Source organism: Marmota flaviventris, chromosome 7 (assembly GCF_047511675.1).
Source record: "Marmota flaviventris isolate mMarFla1 chromosome 7, mMarFla1.hap1, whole genome shotgun sequence".
Taxonomy (NCBI): Eukaryota; Metazoa; Chordata; class Mammalia; order Rodentia; family Sciuridae; genus Marmota; species Marmota flaviventris.
The window spans coordinates 33,237,722-33,264,929 of record NC_092504.1 but is presented as its reverse complement, the minus strand read 5'-3'; the positions used below and the strand labels follow the sequence as shown (position 1 = coordinate 33,264,929).

The 27,208-nt window shown below is 40.7% G+C and overlaps 1 protein-coding gene across 4 annotated transcripts in view; it reads right to left on the bottom strand.

The window, feature by feature from the left end:
* The window catches only part of Limch1 (LIM and calponin homology domains 1), a 328,214-nt gene that overhangs the window by 36,155 nt on the left and 264,851 nt on the right, over positions 1 to 27,208 (bottom strand). For 2 of the 4 annotated variants that reach the window (XM_027936218.3, XM_071614253.1), the window contains exons 9-13: positions 18,768 to 18,803; positions 13,672 to 13,798; positions 12,060 to 12,217; positions 11,451 to 11,859; positions 7,743 to 7,961 (exon numbers count right to left, since the gene is read on the bottom strand). In XM_027936218.3, coding sequence (XP_027792019.1) covers positions 7,743 to 7,961; positions 11,451 to 11,859; positions 12,060 to 12,217; positions 13,672 to 13,798; positions 18,768 to 18,803 — 949 coding nt within the window. Of the gene's footprint in view, positions 1 to 7,742; positions 7,962 to 11,450; positions 11,860 to 12,059; positions 12,218 to 13,671; positions 13,799 to 18,767; positions 18,804 to 22,315; positions 22,577 to 23,004; positions 23,117 to 23,222; positions 23,342 to 24,674; positions 25,005 to 25,555; positions 25,799 to 27,208 lie in introns of all 4 variants that reach the window. The other 2 variants (XM_071614252.1, XM_027936233.3) reach the window with 2 other exon arrangements.

The window sequence follows — 27,208 nt, the reverse complement described above, 5'->3', positions numbered from 1 at the left end:
CAAAAAGTTATAGATTTATTGGTCTCTTGTAAGTGTATATATTTTATCCATAAATCAAAAATTTGCCTCTCAAGTCACCAAAATAAAAGCCCTTTAAAGTTAATGCATCAGTGAAAATTGTCAATGAATTTTTAAAAACAAAGAAACTTTAAGCAACAAATCTTTCAAGTTTCTAAATGATTTTATAATAGCACTAGTGGCAAAAATGTGTTTTTTTTCCTTTTAACAAGTGTGGTGTTTTGAAATCCTTGTAATTATATGGGAATTTCCTACTGATAAATAACCTTAGATCAGTTCTAGAAGAAAATAAAAAGAAGTTAAAATGTAATTTTAAAATCTTGGGTAGGAAATAAGCATCATATTGATATTATTTAATGAATTTTATAATTGTTTCATATACCCACAAGCTTGAGTTGAAGTCTCTTTAAGAGACTTAATGAGTGAAAATAATTAAATATTATAGTTAAGTTAGACAGTAGAGAGATAGATAGGTAGATGGTGTCTCTGTAGATTTACATTATATTTGAGCCACTGAAGAACAATCAGTTTAGCATTACAAAAGAACAAACTGGGTTTTACAATTTAGAGTATACCCACACACATACAGAAATACTAATACCTGATAGTATTTTTGTTTTATGATGCTAATATACACAAAACTGGCAGAAACATTGATTTTTAGCTTCCTTCCCCAAATTAATTAGATTATTGAAAACTATCTGAGGCTAGGAAATAAATTTGCAGTTAAAATATGGAGTGATCCTCTTGAGAACACTGGTATTTCCAATTACTAGAAATAAATAACTATAAAACAAGGCCTTTGCAGTCTAAAAATAAAGAAAGAAATAAACATATTTTATTAAATATAAGATGTCAACAATTTTAAATTGTATTATTTTAGGTAGTACTGAGAAAGAAAGCATATCATTAAATATGGCATACCATTGGTTATAAGAGAAATCCTGATTTAAAGATGAAAACATGAAAAGTGTGCCACTTGGTATCAATGAAATAAGATAATTCATGAAGCCATGTAGTCATAATGTATGATGCAAACAAGGCAAGATTCTCCAACATTAACTACTTCACTAAGGATCACTTCATTGGCACACCACATTCCAGTAACATTTGACTTATGCATGATTAATGGACAACTTCTACTTTGAAGAATTAAAATAACTCAACACTTGAACACTGATCTCTGGACAACCCAATTTTTATTACCTTGAAATGATAATTTAAAGGTTATATCCTGGCATTTGATACGGTAAAACAATGGTAGCAATAGAAGTAACCACAATCAATATCCACCACACTTACCAAAGGTAGGCACCGAGGGGGGCACTTGATGTGAATGATCTCACTTAATCCTCACAGCAAGTTTAAAGGTAGTAACAATACCTTGTTACAGGCGAGGAAACTGAGGCCAGGACATTAGGACATGTCCCCTAGTAGGTAGTGGGGTGGGAACTCTGCCCTGTGCTATGACCCCCATGCTCTATCATCTGAACTTAGAGTCAAATCCACCTTCAAGTGGTCCCCCAGTATTTCGAGGTTTTCATCCATAAGCACACTCAGGTATCTGAGAGTTTCAAGTTTATTTCTGAAATGATCAAACTGCTTTTTCACTTTCCTTTCCTTTCCTCCCTCTACCTCCCATTCATTTATTTTGTACATCAGACCAGAAGGCTGCCAGCCACCAATCCACATCCAGGTTCTGAAGGGGAAGGGGCCAGACATGTAACCCATGTTAGGCAAACAAATATTCTCCTAAAATGCATTCTTTATGGAATTTATACTCTCAAGCTTAGTTTAAATGCACACTAGTCATCAAAACCAGGCTACTACTAGCAAAATATGTGGGATAAACTAAGAGATGCAGCAAACTGCAGTCCAATTTGGATAAAATGAACCCATTTAAAAATACTTTACATGCACTAAGAAAAAGAGGAGAAGGATATACATTTTAAAAACAAACAAAAACCCTTAACAGTACTAATTTGTAAATTGCTGGAATAGTAGGTAGTTTATATTTTCAGTTTTCTGTCCTCCACAATGTACACCGACTCTCTGTAATCAGGGGAGCCCCCTTTAAGCCAGTTTAATTAAGTTGTGTCTGGCCTTTCCTTCCTGAAGGCTTGTTACTTTTGTACTCACTCCATTACTTCCAAGGAAATGAGTTTCAAAGTTGGCAGTTTTAAGCAGCCCTGATAGAATCAGAGGTTGGCTTCAAAAAAACCTGCCTTACTGGGAAATGTGCTTTCTGACCCATACTTTCCTTTGGTTGCAGCTCAAACAGAGAAGAGGCCTTCCTTTCTCCAACTGGCAACACTTCCTCAAGAATGAAAACAAGTAAATAAAAACAGAGCGCTGGATGTGAATGAATGAGCACATGGAAGGGTTTACGTGAGACCAAGCCAGGAGCTGGCCTCCCCTTGACTGACAGAGAAGGGATCCAAACCGGCCCTGGTGCCAGACTCAGCCCTGAGGCCACAGGTGGGAGGTGTCGGCTTCCTAGCTGAAAAGGGATGTGGTCCAGCCACAAAATCTACCTTTGGCTCCTGGCTGCTCCTTTTAATTAGAACCTTGGCAGTGGACTGGTCCAGAGAGGAAGCAAAAGGGCAAGAACCATCCTGAGGCCTAGAGCTTGGGTGCTGGTCCTATTTCTAGGCTGCAGGAGCTGGGGAGTTTGGACTGATCCTTTAACCTCTATGGGCTGGTGCAGCGATGCCCAAGGTCCTTCCTGAGCAGATATTCTGGAAGGCCGAGTGATTTCCTGGCTCCAGTCTTGAATAACTCATCTGGACAAGAGCCTGGAAAACTAGCCTATTTATGCCCTGGCACAATGACCCAGGTGCCACATATGCAATGTATGTGTTTCTCCTTTCACTTTTAGATCTTCAAGTATGTGCTGCTTCTAGAAGGAAAAGAAGTTCCAAGGAAGATCAGCCTTGCCAGGCCTTAAACCACATATATTTTGGAAACCAACAATATAAGGCTCTTATCCAGGTAAGACGGGCCAGGTTTAATTTTTTTATCTTCCCTGATGTATACTTCCTTGAAATCCATAAAAGCTTCTGTATCTAAACATCTTTAATCACTTTTAAAATGTATTCACTCTAACAATCGAATGACTACTTCTAGTTGGAGAAAAATGATTTGTAAAGAAATGTTTGTCGACATTTGACATCTAAAAGGAATCTGCAGTTGGTCTCCGTTGGAAGAAAAGAGCGCCCACTCAGATGCCTTTGCCCTGCCCCCACTGAGAAGTGAAGCTGCAAGAAAGGTCTAATTGTCAGTTTTCCTGGATCCAAAAAAGTAAGGAAAGTGCTGAATTTTCAAAAGGAAGGCCCTAAACTTTCTCGAGATGGAAAAAACAGACCTACCTCTTTACTTCGCTTAAGAAAAGCAAACAGACCGTTTCAGCGGCCTGACAGCTGAGTTTGGCCCTGGGTCAATGAGGGAGAATCCCCACAGGCCTGGTGGGAAGATGCGAACCAGCAGGGACAGTGTGGGCTCTGTCATTTGGGATGAGTGGGTGAGAGGGAGCTGGTCAACAAGATTAAAGAGTGACAGAGGGGTCAAGGGTGGGGTGGGGTCTTGGGAGCCTGGACAGCAGGACAAAGCCAGAACTGGGAAGGACTGCAGCAGAGAGCTGCAGAGGGCTGCAGGAAGAGCCATGGATCTGCAAGGGCAGCTGCCTTCTGGGAAAAGCTGTTCACATATGTGTGTTTTTTAGAGAATCAGAGCTGGAAAAACCGACAGGTGGAGCTGAAAGATGACACGGAATTCATCTCATTTGTATGAAATTCACATTGGTTCAAGATGGTAATTTTGATGATCTTACTTTCATGAAAATAAAACCACTATATCACTTACTATTTTGGGCTTCTGAAAACAAAAGTATGACTTCTTTTCTTACAATAGTAAAAATTACTTATGGACACCTGTAATCCATGAGTCCCTACCCAGACATCATGCTAAGGGTTGTATAGATGTGAATTCTCACTATGACCATCTGATGCATATGCCATTATTATATTTATTTTTAAATATAAACTGAGTCTCAGACAGCTTGCCTTGTTCAGGTGGAGTTTGATCTTTGAGTTAGTGCCTGGAGTACTTTGGATATTTTAGGAAAAGATTGTTTTGGTACCACTGAGGAAAGAAGAGGTTCAAATACAGCCATAGAACACTGATAATGGACCAAGAAAAAAACTCAGGAATGGCTTTGAGTTTGACCAAAGGGGTCGGGGTGGGGGAGACTTTCTGCAGGCTCTAAACATAGGATAAATTAGTCCTCAGTTTTGGAACTTCCAAATTCTTTCCCAATCCTGTATTCTACGAGTTTGCATTTATGCTATGACATGATTTTCTAACAGAAGCCCATATTTTAAAATGTAAAGAAAAGTGCTATGTTTCCACTGGGCTTTTAGCAGAGATGCAGAAATGAACAACCATAACCTGAAACAAACAAATAAACTCCCCCTAAACAAAGCAAAACAAAAACCTCTGAAATATCCCATGGATAACTGGGAAAGAGGGAACTGATCCCTCTATATAAGTGTAGCACCTGGTCACTCTTCGTTCCTCACGGGGACCTCTCCTGGGCTCCTTAGCACTGTCCAGCCCTTTAATGCTACTTTCCCCACTATGTGGAATGGCTTCCTTCCTCCTCCATTCCAATGCAAATACCTCACTTAAGATCAAGTTTCAAGATCCACATCCCACACAAAACCTCCCAGACTATGCCCAATCTGCAGTGATTTTACCTGTTCTTTGCAATCTTACGTCCCTCAGGTCTCCTTACTCTATAATCTAGTATTTAATTATGTATTGCTTTATATACTTTTCTAGTTGTTTCATGAAAACTTTGGCTTCCCTCAGCAGGTTTATAAATTTCCCTTCCTACTTCAAAAACTGGGGTCTTCATTTGCAGGCACCCTAACCACAGGGCAGTTGCTATCACAACCTCATTACCACAGGGGTGAGACAATGAGGGTCATCTGATTTTTGCTGGTATGGGTAGGTAAAACTAAAGTTTTAAAAAATAAAACTTCAACTGAACTTAGGATCTACGTCTAAAGGGAGAGAGTCTTGATCCCAAGAGCATCAAATGAGAAAGATGAGATAGAAAGGACCCAGAGATGACATGATGTCATACAACAGTGCCCATGCCAGCCCAGGAGACCGACACTCCGACCTCCCCTCACCCAGAGGAGGGTCCTGACCTTCCCTGTCTACTCCCTGCCTCCTGCTCTGAATGAATGTTCCTGCCTACTACTGTGGCTGTGCCCTTTGAGCAGTTCCAGCTTGCCTGAAAGGAATTGTGACATTTTAGTGGTGGGTGAGGCTACTCCTCTGTAGACAGTATATCAGTTGGGAATGCAGTTTTTGGAAGAAAGACACTATTTAAAAAGAAGAACACTATTCCTTTGAGAGTGCCATGGGATTGGGCAAATGAGTTAGAGACAGAAAATCAAGTCCAAGCTGGTATCAATCTCTGGGAGGCTCTGAAGCACAGACTCCTGTTTCAAGCTGGACGCCATATTTTATCACGATCAATTCTTTCCACTTTACAACAGGAAGATACTGGCAGTAACAAAGTCAAGGAGAGCGCTCCTTGGAACAAGAAAGATGGAAGTAAGATGAGCAGGTCTACTGGAAAAGGGATTCTTTTAAAATGACCCTTGGGATGACGCACTCAGAGTAGAAAACTTTTGGTGTCCTAAATTGCAAGTGAGGATGAAGAGTGTCTTATTAATGAGACAAAGTCCCATGTAGCATAGCTAAAAACTTTCCTTATAGTCTGATAGGTGTATACAAATGGTTACCTGCCCCAGAAACAATGTACCAGCTCCTGCCATTGTTAAAGAGCCTACAGAACTAGAAAGAGGATATATAATGTCACTAGGTATTCAGAACCACAAGGGTTTACTGAACTAGAGATTACTTGGAACTATTCAATTTCTCCAAGAAACTACCAGGCTTTTCTAGGAATTTGGACCTATGTCCTGAGTCTAACTAGGATCTGGGTGGTTCCCAGGGGAAAAACCCATAAGGCCACCTTTTCTTGGGAGTTCTGGTTTTGATAAGTATGAACTTCTGAAATAACATAATTTCTTTCAGATCATAGAATTTAGTTTCTCTTAAAGTAAGGTATTTGGGGGGATATGTAGCCACCATAAAAACTTTTTACTGAAGGAAATTTAGAAAAAAGCTCAAAAATGTGGCAAAAGGGAAATAAGAGCAGAATTACTGTCTTAGAAAAATAATCTCACCCCTATAATGTCTAATTAATTTGGGGGCTTCTAGTTACAATTTAAGAGCATAAATTAATGTCTACTCCATCAGTTAAGTTCCCATGCTGCTAGAACTTGATGTTCCATTTCATGATAACTCCTAAGACTTCTTCAGAAGTTATATTTATGCAAACATAAAGTGAAATTACAGTCCAGGTTGACAGACTTGGCACTTGCCTGGGTCGCTGAACTTTGCTCTTGGAGACCAGGAAGCATGCTCTGGTGATAGGGACATGATTTGGGTGTCTTCCCATCTGAATCTTTTTTGTAGAGTTTTGAGTGCTGTGAAAAAGAATTATGTCCTTTCCACTCCTCCAAGAAAGATATGATTTTATTCTTCAAAGAACAAAGCCCAGAGATAAGCAAAACTAAGATTCAGTGCAGAGCAGAAACTCAGCCTCTGGTGAGGACAAGTGGATTGAAGTCTGTATCCTGTGGCAGTGACAGTTTTGCCTTGATCAGTTAAACCAGTTTGAGCCTTTTGGGTGAGAGAAGTAAGTGAGCTAAGCAAGTGTCATCTTCCTGATGATGTTTCTTATCCAAAGTGGAAAATATAATGTTATTTTGAGTTCTCTTATCTACTACTAAATTGCCTTACCTATTTTCGCTTGGTATCAATAGTATTCCAGTGCTTTAAGTTACTCTGAATTTAAAGGGTTAAGTTAATTAAAAATAGTATATTTTTAATAAATTTTTGCCCTTTTTAACTAAAAAGAAAAAGATCCTTTAATATATATAATAAAAAATGGAAAGTCAAGCTCTGATAGCACCAGTTTGTTTATTTGTTTTCCAAAATGTAGTAAGTCTACTGAAATCCTAAACCAACAGGGGAAAAGGGGCATTTTAGAGACTGATTTATTTTTCCATACCATTGGACACCAATAATCTGAAGCTAAGAAAACAGTTTCATTGTTATGGATTGAATTGTGTCTTCCCAATTCCTTATGTGGAAGTCCTGACTCCTAGTACCTCAGAATGTGACCTTATTTGTTAGGGTTGTTGCAGGTGTAATTGGTGAAGATGAGATCATACTGGAGTAGGGGCCCTTATGAAACAGGGAAAAGTCATGTGCACAGGGAGAAGAGCATGGGAAGATAGAGGCAGAGACCAGGATGACGTGTTTACATGCCAAGGAATGTCAAGACTTGCAGAAGCCACCAGGAGCTAGGAGAGAGCAACCCAACAGATTCTCCCTCACAACCACCAGAAGGAATCAGCCCTGCCAACACCTGGATTTTGGACTTCTAGACACTAGGACTGTGAAATAGTTAATTTCTATCATTTAAGTCCCCCAGTTTGTGGTACTTTGTAATGGCAGCTCTAGCAAATGAATATACCCAAGTAGGAAGAAATGATCATTATCAGAAACTGCTTATTTTAAAAGATGGGTTCATCTATAACAGAATTACACCAAAGAGAGAGAAAAAAATCCATTCTTACCACCAGTTGCTGAGGAACAGAATTTGGCTTCTTGATGTTAATCTCAATGCTATTGTTGTCATGTTTCACCTCCACGGGGGACCCATGGACTCTGGCCACACCTTCAAACATCTGGGATTTGGTTAGGGTGGGGGCAGGTGCTCCTGTGGGCCCCTCTTTTTCCTTCTCCTCCTCATCTCCATGGACCGTCTCTCCATTCATGCTGATTTTCCCATCTACCTATAAATCCACAACAAAACAAAACTGCTGTTCCCCAACCAAAGACGACAACAATATAATACATTCAGAATTGCCTTAAAGAACCATCAGTGATTAATCAGAACCCAAAATAAAATAAGGTTTCTCAAACGTTTTCATTGGTTCTAGAAGCTAGGGTTTTTATAAATGACATCTCTCCTCCACACACCACCACCAGTTCTGGGGATTGAACTCAGGAGGACTTTACCACAGAGCTACTCTCCCAATCCTTTTTATTTTTTATTTTGAGATAGGATCTCACTAAGTTGCCCAGGCTGGCTTTGAACTTGTGATCTTCCTGCCTCAGTCTCCCAAGTTGCTGGGATAACAGGTGTGCACCTGGCTATAAATGCCAACCTTAAGGGCTTTTTAAAAGATTGTCAGTCTTCTCAGGCGACTTGACTATTAGATTACATTTTATGCTCACCTGATGTACGGTGTGTTTTTATTTTAAAGTATAGAAAACCAAAGAATCTTAACACAAACATGTGCCACCTATTTGGGTTCTAGTAATTTTTTCATTAAGTTATCACTGCTATTTATAATTTGGACTTTTTTTTTCTGGTTAGAATATAAATTAGGTGAAACCTACCTCAGATAAGGAATACTCTACAGGTTCTCATGGTGTATGGGTCCTTTTTCTGAAGCTATTGTGGAGGGCAGGGGATCTGATACTACAGCACATTGCAATACATCCCTTTTCTAGTTGGTTTTACAACCCCAATTTTTGCAAGAAAAGAAGATCATGTATGTTAAAGCATTTTTTTTTTTAAATTTTGTACTCACATCTTAGGGAGACAGTGAGAGCAAGAAGGAGGAGCAGACAGGGTGGTTAGCCTTGCTTATAAAAAGACATCTAGAAATCTCTATCTTGAAGTTTGAGGCAGACTGTACTGTGATTATGAATAAGCTCTGAAGTCAGATGACTTAAGAGGGAATCCTGACTCTACCTCTCAGCAGCCATGGACTCTCTAGCAAATTTCTTACCCTCTGCACTCAACACAAAAGTGAACATGACAGTATCTCCATTGTAGTAGTGTTATGAAGATTATATTGTTAGGGGAAGAGGTTAATATGTGAACAGAGTTTAGAACAGTACCTGACCATTTTAAGAACTATTTATTAGCCATTATTGCTGGTAGGCCTTCTAAAATCTTAAAAAAAAGATAATGGGAGTCCAGACATTAATCATAGTTTATTTACCTTACGCCACTGGCTTTCATACTCTATTATGTGATACTCATTTAAAAAAAGAAATTTAAATTACAACTCAGCACCTATGTATAAATGTGGAAACAGAAGTTTCTCAAAGCAATATTTTCTTATATTGTGTGTGATCACTATGCTAATTTTTGTAATGTATTTTATCCATTTTGTAATGTATTTTATCATTTAAAATATGCTGATTCCTAACCACTAAATTGATATAATAATCTAACAATAGGTAGCAACTCTAAATTTAAAAAATACTGGCTTAAACTATTTCACTTGATCTTCCTTTACTTTTAAAAATAGAATGCAGATTTTTATTTTATTAGTTTATTTTATATTTATGTATTTTTTAAGATGGGAGTCTTGCTATATTGCCCAGGCTGGCCCTGAACTCCAGGCTCAAGTGATCCTCCTGCCTCAGCCTCCTGAGTAGCTGGGACTGCAGTGTGCACCACCAGGCCAGGTTCTTTATTTTTAATCTTGTTGTACTGGGGAAACAACTGATCTGTGATTCTGTCTTCTTCTTCCCAAGAGGATGGCTTTCCCAATATATGCTTCCCTTGGTTTCCCTCCTGATATTTCCTAGTAAGAACTGTTCTGTGTTCATTACCTTTGGCCACTATTGTCATCCACCCACCCAGTGATGGAACTGTAGGCTATCATTAGGGGTGACAGCCATCAAGGCCAATGATGAGTCCAGGGGACAGATATTAGTGAGTGGCTGAGAGTGAACATCAGTTTTGAGACCTCTATTCAGGTACACAATGCACCCCTCCCGATGCTGTCTGAGGACTCAGCACCATTTAGCTCCAGTGGTAAAGGACAGGTCTACTCAGAGCCCGAGTTGTGCCATAAAAGTCATCTATCATCACTCTTCTGTTTAAATGATCACATGACATTATTCATATAAAGGAAGGGAAGTGAACATCTAAATGATATGTGACATCACAGATACCCAATTAAATAAATGTATTCCCTACCCCTGTCGTGGCTGCCTCAGTATGAAAGATTCTGTCATGGAATGTCATAGACCATTGCCTTGGGCCCCAGGTGAAGGAAAGAACTCAAATACTCAGGTGGACCACAAGAGCATGTGTGCAGGTGTGTGTGTGTGTGTGTGTGTGTGTGTGTGAGTCTGCAAGATTCATAGCTCATCTTATCCAGAAAATTTTATTTATTTATTCACTATACATTTGCCGAGTGCCCACTGTGTCCTGGGCACCAATGCCAAGCTCTCAGGATGAAGCTATGAATAAAGAAGACACAGACGCAGCCTTGAAAGGAATAAACATCTCAATTTGATCCAGATGAGATAGCGGGGGGCATTTTTCTTTTGATCTAGCAAAGCCTAAGGCATAGATTTTTAAGATTCAGAGTTACTTAAGCAAAGTAAGAAACATCCCTTGGACATGCAATGACGAAGACACATGGCATTATATGGCCCAATCAGTTGAGTTCCACAAACTTTTCTACTGTCATAATAGTCAATCTCCTAGCGATGAATTCCACCTTTGTGTTCTATTATGAACTCACTGGTGTAAAGGGACAAGGGGAACTTATTTTTCTTTGAGGTCAAAATAACTTAAGACAAAAGATGAGTGCTTCCTCATAATATGAGGGAAAGTACTGGCATCTGAAGAAGTGAGAAGACGTTTGGTTGTCATAGGTTCTTTGGTTCTGGAAGATTATTTTATACATTCACTGTAAAACAATCTAGCTTTTTCCACTCAATGAAAACACTGTCTCATTTGAGGACCAAATAGATCCCATGTTCCCATGTGTTCCACGCATTTTTTTTTCCAAATGTAGCATCTTTTTGAACATGATTTGAATTTCTTCCTAAAGGAGATATAGTTGTATATATTTTTATTTAAACCAAAAGCAAATTTTGAGGAGTCTGTGATACTCTAGGTAGCTGGAGTTACTAGATTATTAATACATTAGGATTTGTTTCCACTCTCTAGAAAGAGATCATGCCTTTAAATCAAACCAGAAAACAGACCTTGCTCATGGAGATGACTCAACTATCAATTTCACTGAAGTTCACTGACACTAACCATGGTAAATAAGAGGAACATCTACCCCTTAAGTATATGCCAACCAAATCCCCGAGGCCCACACATGAACAGTTATAAATATTAATACATTTGGCTTTTGTTTGATAAAAACAACTCCATTTTCTTGAGTCAGGATGCTTATCTCTCTCCATTGACTACCTAGAGTTCAGTTTTGGTTCCACTCTTAAGTAACTGGTCCTACCTTAAAGGTCTTCAGAACCTCCTGAGAGTTTTTGGGCTGGGAGTAAGGCTTGGGTGTCAGCATAGGCACTGCTTTGGGAGTGACAGTTTTGCTTGGAGATCCACTGCCAGCTGACGTGCTGGTGTCCAGAACACTAGCACGAGTAATGGTGGTTTCAACGGTGGCAGTGAATTTGGGTGGAGGCAGTGACTGTTGCCGCAGGTATTTCATAGGGTTTGGGTCATTTGGGAAGGAGGAGAAGTTTGGCTCTGTTGAATGGCTTCTTTCCAGAATTTTTGGCATCTCCAAGCGTTCGAGAACAGCCTCACTGATGGTGAACCTCTCGATGTACTGCTGAAGGATCCCTTCTGCCTCCTCCTGGGACCGTGCATTCTTATATGCCTCGTGCAATTCTCTCTCTCTCCGCTCTCTAGAGGGTGGGTGTGGGAGATGGGAGGGGCGAAACAAGAAAGGCAACAGTCATGACAATTGCAAAGAAGACCTTGGGAGAAACCAAAGTAGAGTAAAACCAAGAGTATCAACTCAAGGTGTTAGAACTTTCATAATCACCGACATATTTTAGCAAAAGATAATGTTGTACATTGAAAAATATCAACAGAAAGAACCCACTTTTCTTGAACAATTTCTCTGTAGGTTTTGATGCTTTTCCTTCGTTCACTTGTCCCATCCTCTCCAGCTAGTAACTTCTCCATTTTTTTCCTTTCTTCCTCTTTCTTGATCAAGTCCTGAGAGGCACTTCTTCTACGACTCTTCCAACGAGCCAGGTCCTGGGGGGAGAGAGAGATAATACTCTTCTTCAGCTTGCACAGAATTCTTTTTCTACAATTTAGAGTTTAGTGAGCACTGATGCCAGACTTGGCTCTAGGCAAGGCCAGCCCCACACACTCCACTGTAAGTCTGGTAGGAAGACAGGAAATATTCCCACATTATCTGTACTGTCCAGAGCAGGACAGCACATTTATTTAAACATGTCAGTGTGAAATATGCAATCGTATTTTATGTCATTTGCCACATACAGCATGCCTCACCAGATAACTGTGAGAAACTTTATTTCTTCCTATTTATGATCTCTGCATTGTGACTAGATCTCTGACAATTAAATGGTAGAGATTAATTTATACAATTTCTTAATGGAAGGAAATAAAGGCAGAAAAAAATATTGGCTTTGGAGTCTTACAGCTCTGGCGATTCTATATGTATTAGTTAACTGAATCCTTAGACCAACCTTATCACAAATTCTACAGGTAGTTATAGCATAATGAAGAGTGAGGACTCTGGGGTCAGACAGATGGGATTGTGGCTAGGGGAAATAACCCAGCTCTAGCTTTTCCATGCTTTTGAATCTTGGGCATGTATCTCAGCTTCAGTATCTCTACAATGGGGATAAGGACACCTCTGCTTACAGGTCTATTGGGTTAAATGGGATAATACAGGTAAGGCACTAGGCACATAGGCTCAATGTATTTGCAGATTCAGTTGTTACTACATTTCAACAACTTTAGAGAAGTTAATCACTTTGATTAATGGTACAGTCACATTTGCAACAGCTACCTCAGAGTGCCATGTGAGAATTAAACAAAACGATCCCCTATCCCTCCTTTCATCCCTAACCTCAAACCATTTGCTGGCTTTGGCTCTTTGCTCTCAGCACATAATCAATCTTAAAGCCCTCTCATCCTCTTCCCCCTCCCTTCCCTGATTGGAATCCGGACTCCTCCATTCACTAGCTGTGTGACTTTGGGCAAATGAGTTAGCAGGGCTGGGCTTTTCTGTGGAAGAGGGAATGATAATAGTTGGAAGTGCATTGAGTTCCTAAAAGGACTGAGTGGATCATCACATGTGAAGCCCGTAGAACACTGCCTGCTACTGGTACACTTCCAATGTTGGCAGTTGTTGTTGCTGCCATCCTCCTCCTCCTCCAATTTAGAACCTCAAAAGACAGAGCATCTTCAATCCTGCATCCCATTCCAGTTGCCCGCCTCGGGCTCCTCTCTCCTTTCTGGCCAGGCTTTTGGCCAGGGCACCTGTGGCTATGGGCACTCTTCTTTATGCTATTTACCCATCCTTTAACCCTCACGCTTACGGTATTGCCCCTGGGAATCCTCTGGGGCTCCCTTCCCCAGCAGGTCTTCCAAGTCCAAGGCTACCCACCCGCTGGATTTTCTGCAGTGAGTAGCCTCCCCGCTGCCTGCTCGCACGCACGGCCTTGGCCGAAACTCACATCTTGCCATTTGTCGTCCTCTTCCCTCAGCTGGTTATTTATCAGCTGCAGCTGCTCCTGGCGGGCCCTGCTGTGCGGCAGCACCGCGGCCTCCTCCTCACACCGCATGTCAAACATACTCGTGCTCCTGAGGGCCGAGACAGCGAAAACAAAAACCCAGCGCCGTCAGCGCCCGCCTCGGCTCCGCACGCGCTGCCGCGCTCCGCCGCGTGGGGGCGCTACCGCCCCGACGCCGCTTCTTTCCCAACCGCCGCCGGGGACGTGCTTGCCACCGTTCCCCCTGCGCAAAAGCCAAAATGGGACCGTCTTTGTCTTCAGTGATGGCACCGAATCGGGTCATTTGACAAGTAGGTGCCAAGGAAGAGCTCGAAAAAGGCATTTGAAGCTCTGGGCTCCTCTCATTTGGAAATATATTCTAAAAATACGATGAGAATTAAACCACATATAACATGGGGAGAATTTGTGGGGAGGAGTGCACTGTGCCACGAAGTGGGGCTGTATTGCAGTCAATGCTTCTTTGTGAAAAGAGTTGGCTTAAGTGCTTTCTATGTGAATGAAGGCAATTTCTTCATTAAAAAAAAAATTCAGATGATCTCAGGTTTAAGACACTCGATTTTTCCAATTTTATTTTACGTGCATTCAACAACCACGAATTGATGTGTTTCTTTTTTATTTTCTATAAAATGGTAATTGAAGGCATCTTAGAATCAAGAAAGTAAGGTATTTTATGATCAACTAAAGAATAAAATATATAAATCAGTATATACTTTGCATCCTAATATATTCATAGTAGTTTTATTTTTTTAGGATACCTCTGATTTTACTTTACTTTTATTTTAATTTTTCATCGTAGTAGGGATTAAACCCAGAGGTGCTCTACCACTGAGCTACACCCTCAACCCTTTTTATTTATAGACAGGGTCTTGCTAAGTTGCCCAGGCTAGTCTCAAAACTGTGATCCTCCTGCTTCCACCTTCTGAGTAGCTGGGATTACAGGCATGCACCACCATGCCTGGCCGAATTGATTCTTTTAAAAGAAAAAGGCTAGGGAAAGTAATTTTTAAAAATCCCTTAGATTTTGCATACAATTGCTATGTTCTATAGGAGCTTATTAAATGTTGGGCAAGACCAGAGGGCCTTTTCTCTGATGATCACGTAAACCTCTGTTACAGCAAAAGCTGAAGCAGCAAGAACACAGAAATAGCAACCAATGCAAAATCCTCCTCTTTGGTTTGTTCTTTTTTTTTTTTTTTCTTTCAAAGAAATGACTAGCTCTGGAAGAATCCAAAAAAAAATCAAGAAATGGAGGGCCCTTAAAAGTTCACTGTTAACCATAAGGTACAGAAGACGGTTAAGTCCATTTTTGAAGCCAGCTGAACATATGGAAAAAGAAAAGCCATGCACTTAGACGTCAGCTAGTTCCAGACATCAGCAGTGATGTCCAAAATCATTACCCTGCAACCAGTCACTCAACAGCAGCAGCAGGCAGCTTTGTGGGATGGATGCAAGGAGATCCTCAACAGGCAGCTCACTAGAGGGAGAAGACAAGCCCACGGCCACGGCTGCCCCCACCCTCATTTCAGTCCATTCATAATGAAGCTGCAAGAATGGTCAGTACTCTCCCCTCTCTCCAGGTGGGGGGCAACTTAAGTCTGACCTGAGAGAACTAACTCTGAAGACTGTCCTTTTTCTGTCTTTCTCCAGAGTATTCTAGTAATCCGACTGCACTGAAGGACTTCTACGGAGGTTTATGAGCACAGAGATGGCAAAGCACCAGGTGAAGCTGCTCTCACTGACTCTGTGGATGGTGTTGATTTCAGTGGCTGAGCCTTCCAGAAAAATAAACTCTAGTCCTCAAAAGAGAAGAAAGACTATGCTTTTTATTTTCCTATTTTGGGACTATTTATTAATGTTGTTTAATAAAGACCTAGAAACTTACAGGGTCAGGTATTAAAAAAATGCATACATTTTTTAAACTTCATGATCAAAATTTTCGTAAGCCAGTTTTCCAGAAAGAGACTGAAAATTCCCTGAAATTCCTCTCACAATTAAAAGAAGAAAAAAAAAAAATCTTACTTTTAAAACATTCAATCCAGTTGGTTATCTCTTAAGGTAATTGCTAAAATCTTTGCTAAAATCTTAGAAGACCTAAATGTTCCTCAGTCAGGATCCTCTTGGAATCCATGGAGTAGCTAACAGATTGTGGGAGAGAGATAGAGGAGGCCCCTTCTTTCAACTTTGTCACCTCTAATTTCTTCTTCTTTCTTTTTTCTGTTCATCACCTCTAATCTCTAAAGAGCAGAATTTTGTTTTAGGCCACAGTGGGTGGCCAGAGAGCAGGTCATCTTCTGGTACCCTAGGAAGAAAATGGCAGCCTTCTCCAGGATCCAGGATTTGGCTCTGTCACTCAAAGGGAATTGAGAATATGGGAGCAGGTCTTTAAGAATTGCCTTCCTCTGACCTGAGCTTCCATCTCTGCTCACACACTGAAGCTCTGACTACCTGAGCCCAAATGTGCTCAAAAGCTGGCGACCTAAATAAAAAGAGAAACTCTGTTTGTTCTCTCTTATACCAGGAAATACTGCTTTCCCCCCAAGTTTGTCCTTCCTTTTTTAAATGTGTAATATCTTCATGTCATTTCAATAATAAAAAAAAAATGAACTGAGAAAGTTGAGAATTGGCAATATTAGATAGAAAGTGGGCTGAGTCACCATTCAGAAAACATACCCTAGTTCAGAGGTTGGATGTGGCCTCCCAAATGAAGAAGTGCCAGTCTGAAGAAGGGTTGGGGTAGGGGTGGTAGGGGGAGCCCAGTTTCCAGAATATTAATGTGACTTGGACTAAATCTCTGTTTCTTGGCCACCAAAACCTATGCTGTTGGGACAAAGGTCTCCCTGCAGAGCTCAGGACTCTTTCTTGGGGGTGGGTTGGCATTTTTGAAGAATGAGATCAAATTTCCTCAAGGGGAACCTAGAAATTATTTCTGGGCCAAGTCTAAGGTAAGAGAATTCAGACTCAAATGGCCCCTGACTCCCCCAAGGTGCAGATTTCTTTGGGAGGGAGAGTGTTGGGAGAGAAGAATGTACAAGAGAGGAGAGGGGCAAGAAGGTGAAATTAAATCTACAGAAACATTCTACAGAGGCGGAAATTTCTCCCTTTGCCTGCATGGTAGGTCTGCCCCTGACCCACATTCTCCTTCAAGGGCACATCTTTTTTTGATTGGGCTGTAGTTTAAGAATGTGTCAATTGCTAATAAATATAATCTGTGCTGATAATTGCCTTTAAAAATTCTGGAAGAGGAAGGAGGAGGGAATAAACTAAAAATAGTATATATTTCTATTTAAAAACTTAACTCCTTAAGTCATCTTTTCTTCCTCCCACCACATTCTTGTAAGTTGTGTCTATTTCAAGCAGGAAATTTGGCACTTTGGCTATTCCCAGGTGAGACCTCTGGGAAATAAGTTCCTTTAATTCTTCTTGGTCCATGGGGTTGGTTTTACAAACTTAGGGAGAGAAGGGAAGCCCCATCCACACCCCTAAAAACTATCAACTTTTTTCTGTGTGTGAGATTTCATGTTCAGGTATAGACAGAATCCAAAAACTCTTGAATGTAGCTTCCTTTCTTTTACCTTGTAGGGCTTCCCCGAGATCTATTTTAAGCAAATTGCATGAGAGCTTTGCATCAATGAAGAAAAAAAAAAAAATCCATTCTATCAAAATGTTTTTGCTCACCAAGTGTCAAAGTAGTATTTTGCCTATCAATCTTATATAATCCTCCTTTCAATGAATGTTAAATATTGCCACTGCAGGTTTTAAAAGTAATAACCAGGGCTCAGTTTTACAGACTGCTTAACTCCGTGCAGTCAGTCAAGTGCAGGCTGAATTGGGTTTTGAGGTATGTCAAAAACAAATTTCTGGATGGCAGGTAACTAGTCAAGTCATACATGGAAACTTGGCAATGGAGTACGGCAGCTCAGGGCTAACAGGGCTAAGCAAGCATCTTGAACACACACATGGAAAAATACAGTGTGAAATCTCTCTCTCTCTCTCTCTCTTTCTCTCTCTGCCTAATCTCATCATCATCAGTGGAAATGATAATTGTATATTCTAAACCCTTATTCAAATGCCTCAGTCTGTGACTTGAAACTATGGCTCATAGTTTCAAGGAGAGCAGACAGAAAGAAGGCTGGTGTTCACTCTTCCAATGGCCTGACCTCCCTGCACGCCACACAGTGCCTCTTGTGGAGAGGAGGGAGGTCAGGGTCAGCAGACTACTGATGATGGAATTAGATATCAATCATGTTTCTTAAGACATGAATTACTCAAATATGAAAAGGCTGGTATTCTGCTGAGAAAACATTTTGCCTTGGTTATTGGTGGCAGAATGATCTGCATCTGGGAAAGCCATTTTGAAACAGAGTTAATGTGGTCACAAATGGGAGGATGTGGATTCTTGTCAAATTTGAATGGAAGGTGTGGGATGGAGAACGAATCTCCCAGAAGAGTGAAAAGCCCGTAGCAGGGAGAGGAAGCCCCAAGTCATGTTTTACGTCCTTGACCCCTTTCTATGCCACGGAACTTGAACAAAACCCCAATGTTTTGGTCTCAAGCATGCCACAGTTTATATGACTCCAACCTGGGAGGAACTTGGGCTTCTGAATGTATAATTAGTGGTTGAAGATTTATTTTCTTAGTTTGAAAAAAATGTGACTAGAGGAATGACTACTTCATTGTTAACTCTAAGCTCCAACATATTAAAAATCAAATGCAAAAACTCAGAAAACTTTTAGTAATTCCGTGGTTCAGAAGGGGTACCACACTAACAGAGAACAACTTTAACATGCCCAGTCTATGAAAAGCAAATGTTAAGTTTCAAGCAGCAGCTGCATATTAGAATCATGCTTAAGTTGCTTTTTCATTCATCTTTTCTGCTCAGAACATATGTTCTGCATTCCAACGTCAAGTGCTTTGCTCCACGAGTGAGTTAACTATTCAGTTCACTGTGGTATCAGTTGCATTTCAATTAGTGGTAAGTACTGGAAGCATGCATTTTAGGCTAGCAATTAATGTAATCCTACGAATACAAGACCACTTACTCTGCGTCATCTGACACAGGAGTTCTCGGACCGTATCTACAAGACCAAATACAAAATTAGAGGACCGGCAAGGCAGAAAGTTAATGCTGAAACCAAGCTGAAAATAAAACTGCTGGGGAAGTACATATGTGCCAAACCTTTTTCGCTGATCATACTGGAAGAGAAGTGTTATTATACAATTAGCAATATTCATTTACTGCTGAAAAATCAAAGAGAAGTCTCGATGCTTCTACAGAATGCAAAATTTGTACTAAAACCCAGAGAAGAATTGAAAATAATCCCATGCTACACACAAAGAAAGGATCTGTTCAATATAAACACAAAGAGGCTTAGGTGTAGCACACGATGTTTAGAGAAGGCAGATTAAAACACAGACAAACATGTATTGTGGCCATTCAGAGTCCAAGTGTTCATGCTTTTATGTTTGGCAGTAATGGGCTGAAATGGACACCCAATGTACAAGCACACCCTCACTGACCCTGTCCCTGATGTGTTAATGCATTTGCACAAGTGGATATCAAAGAGCGTTTCTGCAGTTTTCTGAAAGCAAACCAGAACTCCAACCAGAACCCCAATCAGTGCCTTCCGCATGCATTTGACAAAAACCACAATTCCTAGAAAACCGGTAGCCTTAATCAAAACCAGACTTGGATGATATTCTGTAACTGGAAAAAACAGTTTTCCCCAATCTCTTATATTCTTCCAATAATTTAGATCTATAAAGTTGTACCCTCTGTGACAGTCATTTTAAGTCTAAATGTGTTTGACAAAGCAAAGAAAAAGATCAAGTTAGACAATTAGAACATCACAGGCATATTTTAAACACGTTTTTGAGAAAGCAGCTCCCACAAATGATGATCCCTTTAGCAAAGGTGCATTTTAAGGAACAGTACTTACCATTACTCTGAAAGCCTGCTCACTTCTGATGGTGGGCGAAGAATTTTTTGCAGTAAAGAAAATATGTTCTGCTTCTATGTTTATGAGCAATTACATTTTGGGGTTGACAGAAAAAAAAATTACCTGGTTCCATAACAGCTTAAAGGAAAAAGGTAATTTCTAAAGGTTTCCTTTTATAATATTAGAGAAAATACTCTGCAATGCTTGGGTGCACGCATAAAAATACCCTTTTCTCTTAAACTTTTATCATTCTAGAACTCTGCAGTTGATATTATTTCATTGACAGTGAAGACCATCATACCAGCACAAAACCCCAAATCTCTGTTGAAATGGCCAAAGGCAAGGCAAAGAAAAAGTTTGTGAATGTTTTACTTCTGGCAGTGTAAGACTCATATTCCGTTTCTCCAGGGATAGTTTTAAAAGATGCTAAAGTTAAACCTAACATTCTGAATGATCCCAAAACACCACTACTTGAAGCAGGAGGATCCTTCCACTTCAAGAGAAAGTTCATGAGCACTCTGGATTCTAAAGACTGCACAGATGTGTCCCAGTTGATAAGAAGGGCTGTCAGAATATGTTTATTCAAATACTGTGTTTCCTAAATTATCTTTGGAGAGAGCAGAGAAACTATTTCTAATGGATGGCTAATGGAGAAATAATCTATTAATAGTTATGTGCTTTGTCTCTGGATAATTTATTAGCATTTAATGATGCTTAATATATATACAATGAATATTAATGGATATCCACAAACTGAACACACCCATAGATTACTGTAGAGTGTTTTGTCCTATATGAAGGGACTCACAGCATGTACTCCTGAGTTTTACTTCTCTAGCACAACATTTTGTTTCTGAGGCTCCGCTATGTTGCATGTAGGATGTATCTGAAATTAAATTGTTTCTACACAAAATAATTCGCAGCATTTCAAGAACTTCTCTGCCAACAAAGAATGATTTACACTGAGATCTAAATTTCAAAGGGCAAGAATCTTTCTGTTTAGGTTCTCTGAATAGGACCAAAGGCCCTCAATAAGTATTTATTGAGTAATTATTGGAGGCTGTGGAAATTGAAAAGAACAGCACAGCTCTGAAGATAACTTTGTTTTATTCCTTTACTGTGCACTTGTGGATTTAAGGAATTTCCTCTCAGACTAATTTATTAGCTTTAAAGGGGCACAGACTTAAGCAGAATTGCCTTTGCTTGTACAGAAAAGACAATTAGAGCTTGGGTTTCAAATGGTTTTCTCAGTTGTCCTACAGAAGATCAAAAAGTAAAGCTAAGTAACCCCCCCCCCCAAAAAAAAATCACTAATAAGGAGATTTTTAAAATGCAAAGTAGGTGATTCAATAAGCCATGGTGTACAAATGGGAAATGGTGACAGGTCACAGTTGGCATAAACATCCAACCTTCTCAAAGAAGTCAATAAAGTTTGAGGGTATAGGGGTATTTAGAAAGACATTAGGGAATAATCTCTGTGCTTTCTACATTTATGTAACTTTCAGCACTAACAAAGCATCTTGGAACCAATAATTAGTGGGTGATATGTTTGTATACTGAAAAATTAGCATTATCTTGAAGTGAGGGGGGAGATAGTTTTACTGCTCATCTAGGATTATTCTCCAGCACCCCACCCAGTGTTCAGCACATAGTAATTACTCAATAATTGAAAGAAAACATTCCCAAGGTGCACACTGGTTCCATCACAGAAGCATGTCACATAGTTAATCTAACTATACCTTCCTACCTTCAAACTCACAATTCATTCCCATTTGAATATAAAGAATTCTTTCAGAATCACAGAGTGATAGATGGAAGCAATGCTGAATTCCTCAGGTTTCTACCCTCTTTTCTAGTCACTTGATGACTATGATACTGATTTTAAAATTTTGAAATTACTTAATACTCTCTCTGCTGCCTCACTACACTTTGGCCCACTGCCAACACGATCCTTTGAGAAGGGGAACCCACCACTTCTTGTTTTATACTTGTGCAAAACACTCCCCACTCCTTTACCATATACTGGTGAGCTCATACTTGTGCAAAACACTACCCACTCCTTTACCATATACTGGTCAGGGAGATCACACTTTTAACAAAAAATATATCATTCTTATTAAATGGCAACAGAGGATTCAATATATAGGACCTTGAATTCCAGGATTATTATTTCCCTACTCTTCTTCTTAAATCAAATTAGAGCATGGAATAGAAATCCAACCTCTAGAAGGCAATAAATGTTTGCTAATGTTAAAAAATTAAATTACAAATTTTATAAGTGGTATTCATCTTCTTTGGCCTACAGTCAGAGTCAAATCAAGTAGGATGGAAAGAGCTTCAGCCCCTTTACCTGAAGACTCCTCTGTAAGAATAAAATAAGAGTTCCTGTTTATTCTGCCCATCTAATGAAAATCAGGAAGCATGTTTAACAGGTAAAGTCACTACTCAACTATTCTTTCCACACACCTGCACACATGCAAAAAAAAGACAAACAATTCTTGGTAGACAGGGCCAATTTGAATCATTCCACCTCTTCTGGCAAGAGCATGTAAGTGGCTTTGATGCACAAGGCATTAATAAAATAGCTAAAGCATGTACCAAGGCTCACACTGGAGAATCGAAGTCACAAGGGCACAGGAGAACCTGCTGACCTTGGATCATTCAGGGGCAGACCCTTTGCAGGTTCTTCCACATCCTGTTTCTTTGCAAATGGAACTGGAAGGAACTGGTTTGGGCTGGATCCAGGGTGTCTAGGGGACATCCCAGTTCTCCTTGTCATCATGTCATCTTTTTGTGAATCAGACACCTTGCTTTGGTCTTTCAGTCCACTGCCACTCCAGGGAGGAGCTGTCATCTTCTCTGACTTCTCTTTTGTCTCTGAAGTCTCCCATTCAGAGGCCAGAAGGCAGGCTCTAGGGCGACATTCAGTCCTACTAATGGCTAAAGGTATTCAGTGGCATCACTCACTGGCATTAATCAAGAAGCCAACATCCATGGAGGCAGAAGCTCACAGAGCAGCTGGGCAGGAAATCCCCCTTTTAAATTCAAAGAGTCTGTATCATGCAGCCAGCACTCACGTGGGAAATGTTCCCTCTCTGCTTCATGTCTGCTGAGAATGATACTCAGCCAGTCCCCAGTCACATGCAAAAGCTAAAATCTTTACCCAGAGTGAGCACAAGAAGCAGAACTCTGGTACTGGGATGGACACATTCTTTTAAGGGACTGTACTGCCTGCTGCATCAGTCACCAAGTACACACTGGGATGCTAAGCCGTTTTGGGGACCACACTGGCCACACACAGCAGAGGCAGCACACCATGGAACACAGGCAGGATGCTCACAGGGGCTGGCTGTGCTCCTCTGATCTTTCTGCCTTTTGTGGCTTCTCAGAATCCCTTTGATCAACTCCACCATTTTCTTCTTTGTCATCCTGTGGTAGCTCTTTGGATGTAACTAGAGCCAAAAAGGACAGTTTTACTACTTGAAAGAGTTTCGTAAGAGTCCTGCTCCCACCTGTCATCCTTCCCCTCCTGGGGAGGCAGGGAACTTTGCTTCTCACCTTCCTCTGTCCTCCTTGGGCACTCACCCAAATTGCAGACCTGCTCTTCCTGAGACTCTGGCACAGGAGCCAGCCACGAGACTCTTTGGAAATGGTCATCTTTGCCAGAATTCACTATCCTGCTGTCAATCAAGTAGCATGAGTGGCAAGAGAGAAGAGGAAAAGGGTTAGGAAAGGAGGCAATGAAAAGTGTTGAGACTGAAAGATGGATTAGGTCTGCTGCTGTCATCCCTTGGGCAGGTTAGTAAGGGTGATATAAACAGACTGAGATAATGGAATGTGAGCTCTGGCAAGGACCCAAGAGAAGTCAAGGAAGCCTGGCATGACCCTGTCACCTGGGACTGAGTGATGACCCCCACAGCATTCAAGGACTTGAGGTTGCATTTCTCATGAATTTCTACCCCACCCTTATACCTCAGACCCCTATTAGCCTGTGAAGCCCTGACTGTGTTCCTGGTGTATTTATACCTCCGGCCTGATCTTTTCTATAGTGTTGCCACAGTCTGGATCCACCTACCATTTCCTTCAGATTTCAAGGGCAAAGCATGGAGAAGAATGTCTTGAGCAATTTCTCCTACCATGGAGAACCTCACTTGGCCTTGGCCAGGCAGGTGGGATGGAGCTAATCCACAGTCCTAGCAATGTCTTGTACCTCCTTAATGGAAGGGAGAATAGACCACAGAACTGAACCCCCAAAAGAAGATTTGGAAATTCACAGCTGGATGGTCTCTAGGGAGGATGGAGAACACGTGATGGGCCTACAAGCTGTTCCCTCTCGAATCTGGCAGTGATTCATTTAGAGAAACACTTGACTTACAGAAACCTCTCAAAGAGAAGTCCTTTTCCACTTAGGATTTATTACCTAATTTAACAACTTGGGGAAGGGAAGAGATCTTTTCCTTTTTTAATGTGTCTACTTGGATGTTCAAAATTTGAGCTCATGATGCTAATAGCTATCTCATAACCATGGGACAGAAAAGAGGGAAGACTTTTATCAATATATCTTTAGAAGAAATACTAGTGATATCAGTAAAACATTCCACCTAGTTCATTCAATATTTTCAACTAATAAAATGGTGCTTAATGCTGCCGAGGGACAAAGTTGTTTGTGGAGATTCCTGGCATTCCCGGCAGTGATTCTGGGGACAACAGGATCAAAACAAACACCTGACATTTAACCTCACACACATGCTTTCCCCTAGGTGACCCCCAACATCATTTCTCTGCTATTCAGCAGAAGAATCTATTAAAATGCTAGGGGTTTGTGTAATGTGCTTTAGCAAACTCTCCATGGTTTTTGTTTTATCTTGTGTTGAGGATGGAACTCAGGGCCTCATGAACACTAAGCAGCACACACTCAGCACATGCTGCACACCTCTAGCCCCAATAAACTTTTTAAAAGCAGCAGCGACTTCTATGCAGATATCCCTGAAAGTGATGGCAAAAAAATACCTGCAGTCGTTTTGTGGATTAAGCTTTTGGTCTTCCTTTAGGCTGGGAGTAGCTGCTGAGTCAGGGGACATGGGGTAAGCTTGACTCTTGCTGCCATGCGTGGTAACTTCTTCTACACCCTCCCTAGGCCCAGCCTTGCCAATGCTGAGCCTCTTCCATTTCTGCTGATCTATCTCTGTCACAGGCCCAAAGTGCACAAACTTTTGCCTAGGGCTGGAAGTTTTTGTGTAGGCTCTGGCTTTGCGGCTGGCAAAATCATCGCGGATGGCAGTTTCAGCACTGATTTCAGGTGACGGCTCAGGGACACAGATGTGCTGAGCATCTCCATCCCTAGTCAGACCAAAAATAAATTCCAAAGGTTTCTAAGGGGGGGTACAAATCAATACAAGGCTTAGAATACAAAACTAAGTATATGAAAAAGATTCCTATGACTAGGACAGAATTGCTTTCCCATTAACCAACCCGGTGAAGAAATAATGACTGTCTCGTGAAAGTAAATAGTGCTTTAAGTTCCTGTTGCTTTCAAAACAGCAATTCTAACATCATAAAGGATGGCACAAGAAAATCGTAGGCATCGTGGAATAATTACAAAGTATTTAAAAATCAGTTGTAAGTTTCTTATGATAAAAAAGTTTATCAAAACAAGTAACCATTCACAGCAAATCGCTGGTGAAAGAGGCTATACTAATGAGGTGGTCTGTAATTTCGTGTATTGTAAGTCTCACATGCAGAACATGCAGATTTTTAGAAGCTGTACGTTTTGAGAGTTTTTTTTTTTCAGCTATCAACATTAAAAATGAAACAAGGATAAGCATTCGATCCCCTCAATGTTACGTAATACTGCTGCTGGGGCAGGGTGACCAGAGGAAAACATGACACACCTCGTCTTTTCTGAAACCTTCAGTCGCTCCCATGTCTGTAAGTCAGCTTCTGTAATTCTGGAGAGTGTGATGAAGCTGGGCACCTCCCGGTGGGGACCAAGACTGCCCTGGATTCTCCTCTGGGCCAGGTCATCCTTGTACAGGTCTGGGACCTTCCTGAGTCCCTCTTCCCCTGGCTCACTCTCCTGAGCTCGCGTAATACAGGTCACCGTCGACTTCACCTCTTCTGTTTGGCCCTGGTTTCTGTCAATTTGATCCAGGCCCCCATATCATTGGAAAAATCAGATTCAAAGAAGGGGAGCAGACAAACAGAAGGTCAAGCATGGAAATACAGAGGCCGAGGACAGAGTGAGAGGGCAGAAGTACCTTTCCCTGTCTCAAAAATGTGGAATCAATTGGAGCTGTGATTACTTTCATCTACACTGCCCTTTTAACACTGTAATGAGACAGAATTTTTTCCAGAAGATGACAGTCTCTAGTTTAGTCTAGGAAGAGAAGCCAGGGCTCACTGAAAGACTATTAAGAATGGTAATGAGATTTCAGCTTGACAGTAATGATGCCCAATTCCCACACTATTCAAGTTACTGTAATGAATTCAAGTTTTCTGATTGAATCCCTTAGCTCTCTTGGAATGTTTTTTTACTGCATCAGTAAAATGTTAGTAATGAGCTCTGCACGATCCAAATTCTAGGATTAGTTTGTAGATAGCTGGAAAGTTTTTCACATGTGAAACATCTCAACCGTAAACCCACAACTGCCAGAAAGTACATTTAAGTGAATTCTGAACAGAAAGTTTCGATGTTCGACCTCGGGATTTGCTGCATAGCATTAGCCAGAGCTGGCTACTGTAAATGTGAAGAACAGAGTGCATGCTCTTTGCCTAGGATTACAGAGCCAATACTCATTTGTTTCTTTTGTTATTAATCATTCACCTTTATGATGCTAAACTGATATTTTCAATTGTTCTGCTAAAAATCGAACACTAGCTGGAGAGTTCCATCGTTTAAACCCAAACTGTGACATTTATCACATTAAAAGTAAATTTCTAATTAAATATGCTTCTTGCAATAGAAAAAAAACTCAAAAACATACATAAACAGGGCCTATGTTTTTTTTCAAGACAGAAATTCATCCAAGCCAGAAATCCAAGAGGTTCTTTTGTTACCTATGTGATGTGGTACATTTGCAGAACCGGGTCAAATAGGAAGGCTATAGAACTTCCTACTTATTTTTTAGTTTAGGGAAAGGGATCAAGGAAGGGCATAGCAAAGAACCACCAGGACTTGGCTTTATTTACTTATTTTATCAGTTCTCTGATGCTCTCTAGAGAAGTCATAATCTGCCCCAGACCCAGAGCTGTGTTCCCCCAAACAGAATCAAGTGACCATGACAAATGCAGTGGGGACTATCAGGAATTAAAATTGCATGGAGGAGAAAGGAAAAAGGGAGATATAGAGGCCTCTCCTTTCCCTCACTCAAATGGATGATCACCACCAATATGCCTGGATGCTAGTCAGTTACCCAAAAGTCTCTGTTACACTTGAAACAACTAATCCACCCTGCAAGGCCCTCCAAGAATGGTTTGTTACAAGACATGCCAACGGGCACTGCTCAAGTCAAGAGCCTCCTGAAGTTATAATGTGTCCTGTGAAA